The sequence below is a fragment of the Schistocerca gregaria genome, chromosome X, assembly GCF_023897955.1.
Source record: "Schistocerca gregaria isolate iqSchGreg1 chromosome X, iqSchGreg1.2, whole genome shotgun sequence".
NCBI classification, from domain to species: Eukaryota; Metazoa; Arthropoda; class Insecta; order Orthoptera; family Acrididae; genus Schistocerca; species Schistocerca gregaria.
In genome coordinates, this window is record NC_064931.1 from 808,313,728 (window position 1) to 808,332,628 (window position 18,901).

At 38.8% G+C, this 18,901-nt stretch overlaps 1 protein-coding gene across 4 annotated transcripts in view; it reads left to right on the forward strand.

Moving 5' to 3' along the window:
• LOC126299438 (carnosine N-methyltransferase-like) overlaps nt 1-18,901 on the forward strand; it is a 686,336-nt gene that overhangs the window by 635,662 nt on the left and 31,773 nt on the right. For all 4 annotated transcript variants that reach the window (XM_049991346.1, XM_049991345.1, XM_049991343.1 and 1 more), the window contains exon 8: nt 1,355-1,482. In XM_049991346.1, coding sequence (XP_049847303.1) covers nt 1,355-1,482 — 128 coding nt within the window. The remainder of the gene's footprint in view (nt 1-1,354; nt 1,483-18,901) is intronic.

Here is an 18,901-nt window from a genome sequence, read left to right on the forward strand (position 1 = left end):
TGTAATTATTGTTAGGCTATGTCTGTATTAACTATCTAAGTGGCTGTGCAGAAGTGTAGCTTTACCCAATGTTAGCAGTTCTTGGTGGTCTTTGACTTGAACTCCTCTTGAAAGTTATTTCTTTTTTAAAAAAACTGCTGATGATTATATTGCACTACTCATGCATAGTGGCAACTACTGCTATATTTGCAACTTTATGCATAGTAAATTAACTCTTTCTGTGAATGGTAGAATGTTTTGTTAATGTTAGTATGTGTACTGCTGGTGCTTAAAATGTCATCTTCAGCAATATTTGTTTGCTTTTTTTGATGACCAGGCAAGGCAAAACTTCTTTCTGAATGAATTTCTTGCATTAATATGAAAAAGGGCAGTCAGAAAGTAATGTATCATTTTGCTGAATAAATACAAGAATTAGACAGTTGACATGATTGTCATTCAGTGTTGGTCACAACCTTGTAACACAGTAGGTAAGGCAAATTCACAAGTGATTTCAGCTGTTGAAAACATTCATTGTTTAAATATTTTTCAATTATTGGTACCCAAACCTTTGAGCAGAAGAAAAAAAAGCTGCTACAGGAGGGAGAGAAATTGTTATTGAAGATAGTGGCAAATAGTGATATGGAATTATTTCTTTGAACCTGAGATCAAGGCAGAATTTATGGTATGATGGCACTCGTTTCACATAAAATGAAGAAATGTGTAAGCTGGTAGGAAAGCTAAAGGCTTCTCTCTCTTGAAATGCAGTGAGAGTGATCCTTGCAAATTTATAAGACCAGGATGCTGCAACTGGAATGTTTAGATCGTCAATAACAAGTTTATCAAACAAAATGAGTGACTGATATTCTTTAGTCACACACAAGTCACATCCTCACATTTATGTACCAGTACAGGCTAAATTTCAAAATCTCACTGGCAAGTTTTACCACACTCATTATACAGCCCAGATATCACACACTACACTTTCACCTTTTAGTTATCATGAATGAAAATCTTTAAACACACCACTTGCAGACTAATGTGAAATCAAAAGATACCATGCCATAGTGACTGAGGATTTGAGGATAATGCACAAGTGTGACTTGATTTCTCATAATGTGAAGATAATGGCACAGTTCAATGTTGAGCTGTACTGCAGAAAATGATAGCAAACTAATTCCACAGAAAACAATAGAGATGACTTTTTAGCAAGTAATAATTTCAGTAAGAACTTTGTTACTGCGATTTTGTGTAAATTCAATGCAGATTTCTTCTGGAACAATGAACATGAACAATAGAAAGTATTACTTTCTGACTGTACCTAGAACTAAAATTTTGATATATGTTGTATGTTATAATGATTTATTTTGCAATGCAGGTGGCATATGGGTGAACTTGGGCCCATTATTGTATCACTATTCAGATGCAACTACAAAACAGCCCCTGGTGGAACCTCCATTTGATATAGTTCTGAGCATTATTAAGAAATTTGGATTCGATGTGCAGGTAACTATCCAAGAACATAGCCTTAATAACCTCTAGATGGGCAGTACATGCCAATAGAAGAAGTAATAATGTCACCAAAGTTATTATCAAGCTTTTGAAAATGAAATTTCTGATTAACATATTGAGGACAGAATGAAATAATGATGGATACATGGGGGAGAGGAAAGCAAGAAATAGTGCCCACACACTCTGAAATTGAACTAGAGCCAAACATTGCATAAGAGTCTGGTGTAGATAGAAATAATTTGTTCCAAATTCTCATCAAGATTATTTTAATTTCATTAGAGGCATGAAATGGTGGAAAGCACTGCCCATACTTATGGGGTGAAAACACATTTCGAAGTTTCCAGTGACTTTCTTAAAACTGATCATCATCATCATCCTGTTTGGTTCTGGTGGATGGATCAAATTAGTGGCTCAGACAGTTTTATGACCATTTTGGATTTGATCATCATCCTCTTGTTTGGACCTGGTGGATGGATCAGATTATCAATTCTGGCAATTGTGTGAATTTCTCAACATACACTATTGACTGGAGACATTCAGAAGTCAGCCAATCAAGTCAGAGGTGCACTACACAGGAAATGGCTACTTGGGTGGTAGAGAGTGTGTGGTGTGTACATGAAGACTTTTTGAGCTAGAGAAATACCTCCAATGACCAAATGACCTAGTACATGTATTCAGAGAGATGACTATATCACCCACATTAATTGCAGTGGAAAACAGTCCTTACTGTTCAGAAAGAGAAAATGTTAATACAGTACTTCTTAAATGCACTATCTTTCAGGATCAATTCTGAGAATTTGTATTACTTATTAGAGGTGATAATGCCTGTGTGGTACCAGGAAGGAAAAACTGACTGAAACTACAAGTGTAGCAGGCAGATCTAAATTCGGAATGTAACATCTAAGTTATTTCTAAACCTTCATAAAAAAAAACTCCAAAAGTGATAATACCTGGTATGAAAATGAGAAAACAATGTTGTTATGAACACAGAGTACACATTATAGCATTACAGTGTATCTCCACAACTGAAAATTCAATGGACTAATGTTCTGACACTGGAAAGACCTGGCATTAAACATTTAATTCACCATCTTGGAATCTGGTGTACATCAGAACTGAAATGTGACGAGACTCTGCAGAAATGTGACATCACTCCTATACATCATATGTACCATCTGTTTATTATCTGCACAAATACATTTATTTAATTGTATGTATGAACATATACAGACAAAAACTAATATATCACCAAGTATGTTATACCATATTTGTTTAAGAAATGTTTCCTATTAGTAGTTCATCATAGAAGATACATTTGTAGGAATAATTTGTTTTGTTAAGATTCTCTGAACCCTCACCAAAGTATGTTGCAAAAATTTAGAAACACCCAATATATCACTACAATAGCTGGGTCACCTATGGTGGTGGCATGTTTATTGCCACAAAGAATTCTGTCATATCTTCTTATGTTATTATGGATTCCAGATATGAAAAAATAATGAACCCATCCAGATTGAGCTGGGATGGGCACATAGCATAGCAAAAGTGCCTCAAAAAGGTATTACAAGGAAACACAAGATGATAGAGTGGCTGAGATCGACTGAGAATAAGATTGGAGAATGGAGTCACCGAGGATCTCCAGAAAATAAGTAATAGAAATTGGAGAATTCTAGCAATGTACTGAAATAAATGGCAGAAAGTTGTTGAAAAGGCTGAGGCCCACAAGAAACTGTGGAACCACAAAAGAAGAAGAAGAAGAAGAAGAAGAAGAAGAAGTGAAATTGTTTGGGTGAAGATAATCATTACATATAATTCAAACATTGTAACTGATTATTTTGACAAGCCACCTACTACTGGTAACTATGACAAACTGAGTAACTCAGTTGAATTTGTTATTGTGGTAGGGGGAACTTCCAACTTGGCAACTATAGAATGAGAGACTCACACTGTTGAAACCAGGGGTAAGGACATGGATTTGTGTTATAGTAAGTAATCTCTGCTCCAAAAATTAGTTTTTGCTCCACAGTTAAAAAACTGACTTGTGCAGATGACATTTTGATGTATATATATGGGAAGTGGTGACTGTAATGCTATAAGGTGCCATTGATGATGAGGGTTCAAAGGGTTGTTAAGGAATGTAGAAAAATATTTCTGCTTAGTAAGTATGGTGAGAAGCAGATTGCTGATTATCTGAGCAGCCAATATAAAATTGTCATCTCTGGAACTGAAAGCTTGGAAGAAGAGTAGGAAGAAATGAAACACAGTCAAAATGAGTGTAAATAGTCCAACATTAGGAGCATTCCACAAATTTTAAAGTGCTGCCTTATCTAGATGTCTTTTATTGCTTTCCAGTGTCACACTTTTTATAATTATGATGAGTTTTCTTCAATTAGAGAACATAGGGTCATAGGTGTTGCAGAGCAGCTGTTCAGTTTCAAGTGCTGTGGGTGTTGCCCATGAGTCATTACGACTTTAGTAGTGTGTACAACAGTAATGAATTGCTAAGACCTTAGGGACTCATGGACACTGTACATGGCATCTGAAACTGACTGTTTGCTCTGTGACTACTATTACCGAAGACATTCTGTAATGGAAAGAAACTGGCTATCATTGTAAAAAACATGACATTAGATTGTAATAAAAGACATTTCAACAATTAATTTGTCGTAGGTTTCTACACTTGACATACGACAAGCCTTTACATTAAAATCTTGTATGATAAGTAGTCAACCATATTTGACAAAGGGCCACAGCCATTTATGTCAGCTGAAACAAGGGCCACATGTCAGTTATCAAATGGATGTTGACCCCCTCCCCCCCCCCCCCCCCCCCCTCCCTGCTACACACACACACACACACACACACACACACACAGAGAGAGAGAGAGAGAGAGAGAGAGAGAGAGAGAGAGAGAGAGAGAGAGAGAGAGAGATATTGTCAGATGGTTACACTTTTAAAGTAACTAAAGAAGGAAACAGCTGCCAACATGAGTAACTTAAAAGTGGATACCTTCAATGTAATGATGCAACCCAGATCATAGAATAAATGCATGTCTCCTGGTCCAGATTGTATACCAATTGGATTCCTTGCAGAGTATACTTAGCAATCACATACAACCGCTCAGTCAATGAAAGATCCATACCTTTTTAGGAAAGCTGCAGAGGTTACAGCAATACTCGAGAAAGGAAATAGGAGTGATTCACTGCATTACAGACCTATATCACTGATACTGATTTGCAGTAGGCTTTAGAACATGTACTGTGTTCAAACATTATGACTTACCTTGAAGAATAGATCTACTGACACAGTAAGCATAGGTTCTGAAAATATCATTCTTGTGCAACACTACTAGCTCTTTATTCTCATGAAGTAATGAGTGCTATAGACAGGGAATATCAGATTGATACCATATTTTTAGATTTCCAGAAGTCTTTTGAAACTGTTCTTCACAAGCAGCTTCTAATCAGATTGTGTGCCTATGGAGTATTGTATCAGTTATGGGACTCGATTTGTAGTTTCCTATCAGAAAGGTCACATTTCTTAGTAACTGACAGAAAGTCATTGAGTAAAACAGAAGTGATATCTGGTGCTCCCCAAGGAAGTTTTATAGTCCTTCTGCTGTATCTGATCTACATAAAAAATTTAAGAGGCAATATGAACAGCCCTCATACACTGTTTGCAGATGATGCTGTCATTTACCATCTAGTAAAGTCACCAGATGATCAGAAACAATTGAAAAATGGTGTATGGTGCAAAAAATGGAAATTGATCCTAAATAATGAAAAGTGAGAGGTCATCCTCATGAGTACAGAAAAGAAAATGTTAAATTTTGGATACGTGGTAAAATGAACAAAGCTAAAGGCTACCACTTCAAGAAAATACTGGATAACAATTATGAAACTTAAATTGGAACAGTCACATAGATAATGTTGTGGTTAATGTGAATCAAAGTCTGCAATTTATTCACAGAACACTTAGAAGATGCAACAAATCCATTGCAGAGACTGCCTACACTATACTTGTTCATCTTCTGCTACACTAATACCATGTTGTATGAGATCCTTACCAGCTAGGATTGATGGAGGACATTGAGAAAGTTCAGAGAGGGGCAGCTCATTTTGTGCTATTGCAAAATGGGGGGCGGGGGGGGGGAGTCATGAGTATGATACAGGAGTTAAGGTGTCAATAATTAAAACAAAGACATATTTCATTGAGGTGAGATCTTTTCATGTAATTTTGATCACTGTCTCGTCTGAATGTGAAAAATATTATGTTGACGTCCATGTACATAGGGAGAAGTGATCATTGTAGTGAAATAACATAAATCAGAGTTCCCATGGAAAGATTTAAGTGTTTGTTTTTCCCATGGCACAGTAGAGAGGAACAGTAGAGAAATAGTGTAAAAGTGGTTCAATGAATCATCTGCTGGGCACTTAAGTGAGAATTGCAGAATAGTCACATAGAGGTGTGGTAAAATGTTATTACCTGCATGAGACAGGATACAAATTTCAGTTCCTGCTCTGGGCAGAACAAAACAGATAGAAGTTAAATAGTTACGGATGAATCAAATTCAATATAAAAGTAAAGGGAAAAATATTTTTAATTAAATATTACCTGTCAGTGACAGACCTGGCAATTCATCTCTCGAACAAGGCTTCCTAAACTTGTTTTGATGCTTGTAGTAGCAGCTTGAAGTGAACTTGGCAGATAAATTTCAGTGATTTTAGGTCTTGTTATGCTTGCATATCTGTGCCACCAAAAATGATGTGAAGCGAATACCGTGCCTATTAATGCATGGATATATTTCCCTGGAGACATATTTGCAACAAAATTCTAGTAGAGGTTTTTCAGGAGACACTGAAAATTTACTCATTCCATTTGTAAATCCTAAGATACTTCATCCATGAATAGAGAGGATTGAGAGAGATTGAAGATTGCTTTATTGCTCCTGAACTCTTGAATATGTCTTTTAGGCCAAATATAGTAGGTAAATATTTAGAAGTTTGATGATGATTGGGTCCATAGCCTTCATGAAATTTTTAAATGAAATCATTCTGCTTTAGACTGTTAGAACATTATTCATTGTGTGTGCAGTTTCAGCATGTGGTCATTTTCAAGCATTGTGGGATGTTGTAATCCACTCAATAGTATAAAGCTGTGACATACTGTGTAAGAGCAGTTGCGTGTGGTGATGTGAATTTATTTGCTGTTCTATCTACCATACATATAAGAAACCTGGTGAAATAATGATATAAACAATAATGTTTTAACAACCTAAAGTGGAATAGTTTCATTTTAAAAAAAGGTAAATATTTGTCACAATTTTTATTGTTACATTTCTGCAAGGAAGGAAAATGCAGAAAATTGCCGTTTTTTTATTTGTGATTCCAAAATTTGTAATTTTGTTTTGAATACCTTCACATGCTCATACATAAACCCCTCTCTCTCCATCTGAACAATCCTCGGAAGGCTCAACTGTACCGAGAGACCGCTGTGTCATCCTCAACTGTTAGGCACCACTGGATGCAGATATTGAGGGGCATGTGGTCAGCACACCGTTCTCCCAGCCATTCTCACTTTTTGCAACCAGAGCCACTACTTTTTGATAAGTAGCTCCTCAGTTGGTTTTGCAAGGGCTGAGTGCAACCTGCTTGCCAACAGCACTCGGCAGACTCAGACGATCACCAGTCCAAGTGCTAAGTCAAGCTCAACAGCACTTAACTTCAGTGATCTGATGAGAGCTGGTGTTACAACTGCGACAAGGCCATTGGACATGCTCTTATGTGGAACATTTTAATTCATCTTCCCCTTGTAATTGTTCATTTAGTTTGTTCAATTGAACTGTTACATCTAGCAGTAAAGCAAAATCACACATCCATTTGGCATCTTTAAATTGAGCAACAGACTTTGTCTTTTCTGTCACAAATATTTATATTTCATCTTTGAGATCACTCACTCACTTCAACATCTTGCCATGGCTAAGTCATTTGATGTTGGTGTAATAAACAATATCTCCTCATTCTGAATTAACAGTCTGTGGAAAGTTAACAAAGTCTCTGTGTAGCAAACCATCAGCCTTCTTTGGTGAAGCACAAGGATACTAACAAGTCACATGTTTAGTTTGGTGTTGTGTTTATAGTTTAACCTTAAATTCTTTGCACGATTTTTTGTGCTTCCAATGTTTAATTCATAAATTCAGTGCATATTTTTGTGTTTGAGAAGTATAGTATTGCATAATTACACATACCTTTGTGCAGTCTGTAGTGCAGTAGTCATTTGTTTGCTTATTTACTTGGATAGTCAGTAACCATTGATAAAAGCTCAATGAGCCATCAGCCTTCATTGATGAAGCACCACGAGACTAGCAAGTCACATTTTTTAGCTTTTCTGTTTGTTTCACTATTTAATGCCTAAATTAGTGGGATGGACAGGATGTGTGTGTGCTGTGTGCATACACTGGAGCAGCTGGCCTCAGTTAGTGAGCAGCTGAAGACTGGTGGCAGAGCATGGGACACCTTAGGTGTCACTAGTTTTGCCCACGGGCTCCACTGCCGAGGCACCGTGCAGCATACCCATCATGGGGGATCTGTGCTAATCACATATGAGTTGCAGGTTGTAATACATCTGCATTGGTCGAGGCTGAAATTCGGTGTGGAAGCTAGCTATCTGGCCTTGCCCATTCATTCTATTAATGGATAGGTGGCCATTCCTTCAGCAGGGGCCAAGCAGGCACATGATGAAGGGTTTACTAATTATCAGCAGTTTCAAGATTCGAAGTGTTATGGAGCCTCTTAGCGAAATAAAATGCAGGGCTGGAAGAAAGCCAATGTTAACTTGGTATGTCTGCAGGAACACCTCATCTGAGATGTGCAGAAGGCTGTGCATGCTGCTATCAAGCATACAGGGTGCAGTTGTCTGAAAGTTGTGGTTGACACTGGCACTAGTGACATAAATCACTTGGGCTCTGAGGCCATCCTCAGTTTGTACGGGCAGTTGATTGAAGTAGTGAAGACAGCTAGCCTTATACTCGGGGCGTAAGCAGAGCTGTCAATATGCAGCATTGTTCCTAGAATTGCTCTGCGTCCTTTGCTTTGGAACCAAATGGAGGGCCTCAATCAAAGACTGTATCAATTGTGTAGTGGTCTTGGCTGCAGATTTCTAGCCCTGCACTATGGGGTGAAAAATTGTTGGACTCCCCTTGATAGGTCAGAGGGGCACTACACAAATGGAGTAGCTACTCTCATAGTAGAATACTTGTGATGCACATGTGAGGGTTTTAAGGCTAGGAGGTAGTTTGAGGGCTCCTGATGAACACTCACTGGTTGATACATGGAGAGTGAAATCAGATCACAGACAAAGTAGAGATACTTTAAGCATCAAATTTTAACAGTAAATTGTCAAAGTATTCATAACAAAGTTCCTGAACTTACTGCCCTGCAGGAAAATTGTTGCACTCAAATTATTCTTGGAACCAAGAGCTGGATGAAACCTGAAGTAGAAAGCTCTGAAATGTTTAACGAGTCATGAAAAATATACAGATTAGATTAGATGTCATAGGTAAAGGAGGGTTCATTGCTTTTGACGAATATATTGTGTCTATCGAAGTTGAAATTGAGCCTGAATATGAAGTTATCTGAACATGTATAGCAGATGTAGGTAAACTCAAGTTAACTATCGGGTGTTTTTACTGGCCACCTGATTCTATCATAACAGTTGCAGAATCATTCAAGGAAAGTTTGAACTCAGCAGTGCGGAAATACCCAGATCATTCAGTATTAGTCAGAGATGTCTTTAATCTGCTGCGTATAGACTGGCCATTTATGGAATCACTGCAGGTGGTATAGTCAGACAATCTTGTGAAGTACTTTTGAACACATTTTCCGAAAACTGCTGTGAACAACTAGTTCGACAGCCTATGAGCAATGGAAATATTTTAGATCTTGTAGCTCCAAACAGGCCTGTCCTTATCAACAATGCCAGTATAGGCACTGGGATTAGGGATCATCAAATTGTTGTAATGGCAATGGTTACTACAGTTGATACACTGAAGAGCTGAAGAAACTGGTATAACTGCCTAATATCATGTAAGGCCCCTGTGAGCAGGCAGAAGTGCTGGAACACAACATGGAATAGACTCGACTAATGTCTGAAGTAGTTCTGGTGGGAAATGACACCATGACTCCTGCAGGGCTGTCCATAAGTCTGTAAGAGTACGAGGGGGTGGAGATCTCTTCTGAACAGCATGTTTCCAGGCATCCCAGATATGCTCAATAATGTTCATGTCTGTGGAGTTTGGTGGACAGCGGAAGTGTTTAAACTCAGAAGAGTGTTCCTAGAGACACTCTGTAGCAATTCTGGATGTGTGGGGAGTTGTATTGTCCTGCTGGGATTGCCCAAGGCCATCGGAATGCACAATGGGCATGAATGCATCCAGGTGACTGGATGCTTATGTGTGTGTCACTTGTCAGAGTCGTATGTAGACATATCAGGGGACACATATCACTCAAACTGCACACCCTCCACACTATTACAGAGCCTCCATCAACTTGAACAGTCTCCTGCTGATGTGCAGGGTCTATGAATTCATGAGGTTGGCTCCATACCTGTACATATCCATCTGCGCAAAACAATTTGAAATGAGATTTGTCCGACCAGGCATGTTTCCAGTCAACAACAGTCCAATGTTGGTGATGATGGGCCCAGGCAAGGCATAAAGCTATGTGTCGTGTAATCATCAAGCCCATATCAATGTTGTTTCATTGAATGTTTCACACCCTGACACTTGTTGGTGGCACAGCATTGAAATCTGCAGCAATTTGTGGAAGGGTTGCAGTTCCGTCACATTGAATGATTCTATTCAGTTGCGGCCAGTCTCATTCTTGCAAGGTATTTCCAGCCACAGAGATGTCAAAGGTTTGATGTTTCACTGCATTCCTGATTTTCGTGATGCACTCGTGAAATGGTCGTACGGGAAAATTCCCACTTCATCACTATCTCAGAGATGCTGTGTCCCATCGCTCATGCACCTACTGTAACACCATGTTTTAAATCACATAAGTCTGCCAGTTTATGCATCTCTGTATTTTAATACGTATCCCTATACCAGTTTCTTTGGCACTTCAGTGTAAATCCATCAAGAAGGCTATGCGATTATTATGGTAGAAAAAGCAGATAAGCAGCCAATGCCACCCCACTTAGACCATGAATGGACATCATTTATTTCCAATAAGATGGATGTAGAGGAAATAAAGGTGAAGTTTAAACTGATTGTTAATCACACTCTGGAGATGTATATGACAAGTAAGTGGATTAAAGATGGAAAAGATCCTCTGTGGTGTGATAATCAAATTTGGAAAATGCTGAGGAAACAAAGATTGTGCACTCTCGGTTAAAAACAGAATGCACTACTATTGACTGGCAAAAGTAAGTAGAAATTTGTGCTTCTGTTAGCTCCATCATATCTTAGTGAAAGGTCATGCTGAGAACCCGAGAAAATTCGGGACATCCATAAATCACCCAGCAGATCAAAGGCTTCTATCTAGTCTCTCGTCGACCAATCTAGTTTAGCAATAGGAGACAACAAAAGGAAAACTGAAGTTTTAAATTTCATATATAAGAAATCATTCACACTCTAGGATCATACAAACATAGCATAATTTTATAGTCGCACAGATTTCCACATGGAAGACATAGAAATTGACATCCCTGTCTTGGAGAAGCAACTGAAAAATTTGAAAACAAGTAAGTCACCAGGTCCAGATGGAATACAAATTCCATTACACTGACTGGTTGCTGCTTATTTGGTAATTTTATTACACTGAGTGTTCTGGCGACTCCTGTATATAAGAAAGGTCAAAGAATGTACCCACATAATTACACCAATATTCTTAACATTGTTATGCTGCAGAATCTTGAACATATTCTCAGTCCAAATATAATAAATTTCCTTGAGACAGAAAAGCTTATGTCCACAAATGAACAGAGATTTAGAACACATCGCTCATGCAAATCTCAGCTTGCCCTTTTCTCAAAAGATATCCTACAAACCATGAATGTAGGGCAGCAAGCAGATTCCATATTCCTAGGTTTTTGGAAAGCATTTGACACGATGCCATTGGCGGACTGCTGATGAAGGTCCGAGCATCCTAATTGGATTCGCAGATACGTTAATGGTATGAAGACTTTAAGGTAATAGAACCCAGAAAGTTCCCTTCAGGGCGAGTGTTCATCATGGACAAGGTTGATAGGGCCACTCTTATTCTCTGTTATGTAAAGGATCTGGTGGACAGGGTGAACAGTGATTTATTGCTGTTTACTGATGACACTGTGATGTACTGGAAGGTTTCTTCCTTGAGTGACTGCAAAGGGATACAAGATCACAATTTGTAGTTGTTGTGATGAATGATAGCTTGCTCCAAATGTATGAAAACACAAATTAATGGAGATCAGTAGGAAAAACATTCCTGTAACATTCGAATACAGTACCGAGTGAGGTGGCGCAGTGGTTAGCACACTGGACTCGCATTCGGAAGGACGACGGTTCAATCCCGCGTCCGGCCATCCTGATTTAGGTTTTCCGTGATTTCCCTAAATCACTCTAGGCAAATGCCGGGATGGTTCCTCCGAAAGGGCACGGCTGACTTCCTTCCCTAATCCGATGAGACCGATGACCACGCTGTCTGGTCTCCTTCCCCAAACCAACCAACCAACCATTCGAATACAGTATTAGTAATGTGCTGCTTGACACAATTACATTGATTATATATCTAGGTATCACATTGAAAAGTGATATGAAATAGAATGAACATGTCTGGTAGATAATTGGAAAGATTAATGCTTGACTTCATTTTAGTGGGAGAAATTTGTGAAAGTGTAGCTTATCCATAAATGAGGTGGCATGTAGAATACAAGTGTAATCCATTTTTGAGTACTGCTTGAGCGTTTGGGATCCCCACTAGTTCAGATTAAAGGAAGCTTTTCAGAGACATTCTGCTAGGTTTGTTACTGGTAGGTTCGATCAGCACGTAAGTATTATGGAAATCCTTCATGAACTCAAATGGCTATCCTTGGAGGAGAGACAATGCTCTTTTCACGAGGCACTATTATGGAAATATGGAGAACTGGCATTTGAGACCTACTGCAGATTTATTCTACTGCTGCCATCATACATTTACTGTAAGGACCATGAAGATAAAATGAGAGAGATTAGGGCACATACAGAGGCTTGTATACAGTGATTTTTCCTTCATTTTATTTGCAAGTGGTACAGGAAAGGAAATGGCAGATAGTGGTATGTGGTACCCTCTGCCATGCACCATACAGTGGCTTGTGGAGCATATTTGTGGATGTAGATGTACATATGAAATTCCCTACTCTAGTGACAACTTCCAATACACTGTCTAAGTTTAAAGATTAGGACACAATTTTTTTTGTGAATTATTCTGTGACACTGAATTACAGAACTTTTGCCCATCTTAGCTTGTTGTGTCTGGCATAATTTTTGCTGATGCTTCTCACTTTCCTGCAAATGTAAGAACTCCATCAGTTGTTTCTGCTGACAGATTTGTAAGTTCCAAACAGCATCTGCTTATGGTTCCAATAACAGCCACCGTTAAATCATTAGCTTTTGTGATGGCTTTGAGAGGTACTAGAGCTCCCAATTCTTCCATAATATTCAAATTTTTATCAATTTCCTTCACAAAAATTGCTGACTGTGCAGTGTTGTGGAGCTCTTGTTGAGTGCCAGAGAATAAATTTCAAACTTTGTGGCTCACTGTTTTAAAGTTTTCTCAACACTGTTGGTTAATTTGTCAATAAGATGAAATAGTCTGGCACAATAAGCTTCACTTAGTGAACTGCAGTTTGTTGTCAGGGTGTAAATAACAGCAATGTTTTAAAGGACGTCTTTGACATACTCGCCATCTGATAATTATTTTGATTTTGTTGCAATCATTTCCACTATGATGTAACTCATTTTGAAAAGTAACAGCTGGCTCGAAAAGTTAATTCCAAGTTAGAACACTTCATCTTCATGAAACTGGCCCTCAAATGTATAGTATGATGAATGTAATGTTGCTTGATATTATATTCCTTGTGAACTGAAACCATTTCATTACAAATTAAACGCATTGCTTTCTTTGTTTACCTCAGTAAAGAAATGCTGATTTTTCCCTATGACCTGAAATGGTCTGCCCTCCTTCACAGTTTCTCTTTTCTTCTTGCTGCATTCAAAACCCATAATCACTTCACTTTCTAACTGACTTGAGTAGCACTGGAACACAACACTATCCATAACATAACACTGTTAATACTACAGTACCAGACAACAATCGCAGACTGATAGCTGCTTTATTGTTGTATCCAAAGATTATACAGTTGTGTATAGAACTTAGAACAAAAGTAACTTTGCATGATGTGTCACTTCCAAGTAACATAGCTCACTAAAACTTGGCCCATACAGAGAGAGAACTGTTAAAGTGTAGTACAGAAGGTAAGTGAAAGAAATTCACAATGAGACGAATAGAAATGACACTTTTATTCAAATAAAAAAATATAATAATTACATTGGAGTCACTATGATTCATGATGGTCCCCTGAACATTACATTATGTGGGACATGGTTCTTAATAGTGTGTGTGCTCACCATGGACAGCAATTCATGCCCTGCAGCATGCTCCTATGCTGGCCACAAGTTCGGTGAGGAGTTCTTCTGGTAGGGCATTCCATTTATTCTCCACCATGGTTGGCAGTTGCTGGATGGCCATTCATGCATGTGGACATGCTGCAATACGTCTTCCCTATGCACCCCACAGGTGCTCAATGGGATTCAAGAAAGGGAAACAGGCAGGCCAGTCCATTGCCAAATATATCCTCTTGTTCGACATTGTTCCTGGGTGCATTACATGTTCCCACCAGTCATCATATGAGGGTATGTCCAGCATTGTTGAACAGTATTCCAGGGTGCATTAACATGTTCCCATCTCTCGCCATATGAGTGTACATACAGCATAGTTGAACAAGATTGTTTTGGAGCTCCAGTTATGGTGTGGGAAGGCATAATGTTGTATGGGCATTCTGATCACCAAATCTTTGAACATGGCACACTCACCGGTCAATGTTATTCTGACACTGTACTCCTTCCCACCTGCATCTTTAGAGGGGTGTAATAGGCCCTACCTTCATTTATAGGGATGAAAGTGTGTGATTGCAGCCTAGGTCAAACAGCTCTTGAAATGAGAGGATATTGCACAAATGCACTGGCCTGCGTATTACCCTGACTTAAATCTCATTGAGCAGATGTGGGATGCATTGAGGAGACATGTTGCATCACTTCCACATGCACCAATGACTATCCAGCAGTTGTCAACCACTCTGGCGGAAGAAAGGAACACCCTACCACAAAAACTCTTCAAAAACCTTGTGGGCAGCATGCTGCAGGGCATACAGTGCCATCCATTGTGATCACAAGCCCTAAAAAGAGTCATGTCCCACCTTTTATAATATCCATGGGACCATTGTGTATTGTGATGAGTTCAGAGTAATTATTGTCTGTGAATAAAAGCGTAATTTCTATTTGTCTGATTATGTATTTCTTTCAGTTACCTCCTGCAGTATACTGTAGAAGTTATTTCTGTGTATGGTCTAAGTTTCATTGAGCTGTGTTCCTGGGTAGTGACACATCGTACAAAAGTTACTTCTGTCCTTAAGGTTTGCTCATAAGTGTATTTAATCTTTGTAGGGCATGAAACGTGGATAAAAATATCAATGAACTAGCGACTGTTCTTGTACAAGTCAGTGCTTCATAAGCACCTAGTTTTTCTTTCTTCGTAATTTAAAGTTCCCAAGCACTTGAGGATAGATTAGATTTTACATTCCAGGAAAATTGCTCTGTGTTGTGTACACTGGAACTTCCATTTTACATTATCTGACATTTTTGTGATTCTACAGCATAAATTCGTGGCCCCTGTGAAAAACCCATAAGATCAATGCTAAAAATTTGTCAGTTTTACATTTCTTCCTAATAAGGTTTGCCTTGATTCTTACTTCTTACTCGACATCTCACTAGACTTGATCTAGTTTTCTTTCTATTGATATTTGATGTGACTGAACAAGTTATAAGTGGCACAAAACACAGATGGTTCGCACCACCGGTGGTGGCAGAGTTAAGGGAATTTTTAGGCCGTTGGGGTGAGGAGAGATGTGAGAGAGGAAATGCTGATGTAATCTGTGATCAGTGTTGCAACACAACTTGCAAGTTTTAGCTTCGCCACACAATTATGATGCAGCTAGTGCTAGGTTGCAGCGGTAATGGAATAATAAGACAGTCGATGCAAAGTGTTCCGGCCCAAGCCAATACATGATGTAGGGGCCCAGCCACCACCTTATCGTGTGGCACTTATAACTCAGTCTCGTCTTTTTGCATGTATTTTCGATGTACTGTATTCAGCAACAATATCAATCGTCAACCTTTTAAATTAAAACACTGAGTCTCGGAGAATATGCTCAGTCATAATCAAAGAAACGTCACCTGTTTCCAGCTAGTGAACATATTGGTTGACAACTTGTTAAGTCACCCAATAGCCAGTGCTGCCACCACACCACACTAACACATGAAAAATGGGCTTGTCTACTTGATTGTTGGAGATGAAGAGTGGCCCTTCACTGACAGGAGGGTAGGCAGGGTTGAAAGCATTGTTTAGAGTGCTGAAAATATACTTTTCATGTTGATGCTGTGCTATGACAAAGATGTCACACAGAAATGGAACAAGGATTTAGTGATAGCACATTTTAAAGACTTACATGTTCACATCTGACCTGATACAGTTTGCAACAACTACATACACTACTCGTGTATACACTTTGCAGCACACACTCCGCACACTGTAGATCATAAAGATTGACAGCAGTGAAAGAGGGCATGAAGTGAAACTGTAACACCTGAGTTTCTTTTAAATTTATATTTTACACAGTGTATAGAAATTCACTCAGCCGGCTTCTAATAAGCTTCTAATGTCAATTGCGGAAGTAATTTCATTTTTTCACGTTTCTATTTCTCTCGTCAGGCCTAAAATAACACTTTAATGGTAGTGAGCATATGAAGTGTGGCTCGTAAGAAAAGCGTTAAACAGTAACATCAGTGGTGACAAAATATGTCATCAACCAGATGTCCACATTTATACTTATGGTTTAACCACGTAGCTGCTGTGATGTTTTTGGTTTAATCCAACATGCTTTGCTTTTTCCTGGGCAAGCACAAAGGAAGATCTCTTAAAAACATGTGTTTTGAATGTATAACTTGTGGTTGTAGCATGTTGGAAAGCAGCTCTATTACCCTGTATCCAGATACTAATTTCAATTTCTTGGTGAGTTTTTACATGCTGTTAGACATCTGTGATTTTTTAAGAACTGATGAAACTCTTTACTGCAAATTATTGTATAAACGTCGTATTGTACACTGGTGTCCAAAATTAAAGCAACAAACTGCTATTTCCCCATCTTGTTTCTAATTCATGTTATAATCATAAAAACTATCAACAGATATCCGTATGATCATGTTTTGCAAGGAAGATGGCATTCCAGTCAATTGCCAACCACCCCAACGATGACATCAGGGCACCTATCAAATGGGGTAATGTTTGCCGGGTAGTCCCACATCCACAGTTGCTGTGTACACACTCACAGACAGTGAAATATGGCTCAAAGAAGACTCACTGTGGTGGAGGGCCATAGGAAAAATGGAAGTAGGAGAGTCGCAAACTGGTATGACCTGACAGCTTAATGTGAATGGTCCTGTTGTTTGTCGGTTGTGGCGACAGTTTATAGAGACCGAAGCTGTATCCCAAAGACCATGGCAGGGCTGACCACGAATGACTTCAGAAACAGATGGACCTCGTAGCATCCACTGCACGTGTTGTACAGAGGCAGATAGTGTACAGACGGCTTCGGCAGAGTGGCATTTATTGTTGGAGACCTGCCAAGCGTGTATCTCTGACCTGTCTTCACGGAGGGGAACGTCTAGAGTGGAGTTGTCAACATTCCACCTGAATGATCAAACAGTGGTCTAATGGATGGGTCTGGAGAATGATTTTCGATTGATTGACTTCATATTGATGGGCAATAATGCTGGATCTCATAGAGCAAAATGGTTGATGTTTTCTTGGAAATGGAAGATATTGCATGCATGTTGTGGCCTGGTCACTCTAATGGATGGGTCTGGAGAGTGATTTTCGATCGATTGACTTTGTATTGATGGGCAATAATGCTGGATCTCATAGAGCAAAATGGTTGATGTTTTCTTGGAAATGGAAGATATTGCATGCATGTTGTGGCCAGTCACTCTCCCAATTTGAATCCCATAGAACATGTCTGGGATGCATTATGTAGATGGGCTGCATTATGTCAGCATCCACCAACCACTCTCCAAGACTTGCGAACAGCTCTGCAGGAAGAATGGGCATTTTTGCTTCAATATGAGACTGATGACATCATTCACAGCATGCCCCATAATTGTGAGGCCTGCATTGCTGCCATGTCTCTAATATGGTGACCAGTGCAAAAGAATGTCATGCATCTTCTCCGAAAAATGTAAATATTGCCAGTAAAAAGAAATTGTGTGCAAATTTTAAGGACGAAATATCGAAACTACACAAATGAGTATCCAGTCTACAGTTTATTATCAGTACACAAAAAATGGAAATTACTAAACTTCAAACACTTAAATGTGAACTGCTGATAAAGAAAAGTGCAGCAAAAATTCCGCCAGAAACATTGCCCTTTTCTGTCGAGTGGTCTCAAGTGATCAAGAACGAAGTTAAAAAAGTGTTGCTAGAAGAAAACAGTACTATGAAGATTAAAATCAAGGATCCAGAAGCACAAATACCTCATAATGAGCAAAATGCAGTGAAAAACAGTAACCATGATTCGTGTGAATACTCGTGATCTGTTAGGCCTCAAACAACTGCTGCAAAAGGAAATAAAGTTCTAGTTTTAAATGACAGTCATGGCAGAAACTGTGGGAGTATACTACAAGATGAAATTGGCAAAAAATTCAGTGTGCAAAGTATTATAAAACCTGGGGTGCCAATTAAGAAAGCTGTGAATAATGCAGACAAATTAACTAATAACTTCTCCGTCAATGATGCTTTAATCATTATGGGTGGTACAAATGACACTGATAAACCTCTGGAAGAATTGCAGAGGAACATGAAAGATTCTTTGGGATACATACTTAAACTCACGCAAAAAACAAATGTAACAATTCATCCAATACCACTTAGATGTGACGCACAAGGTCTAAATGGAAAAACTGCCTTACGTTAGAAAAGATCAACACTGCCACAGGCGTGTGTAGGAAGAGAGTATTTGTGAATTTCAAAATTGAACACCTGAAAAGAAATGAATAAACAACTCATGG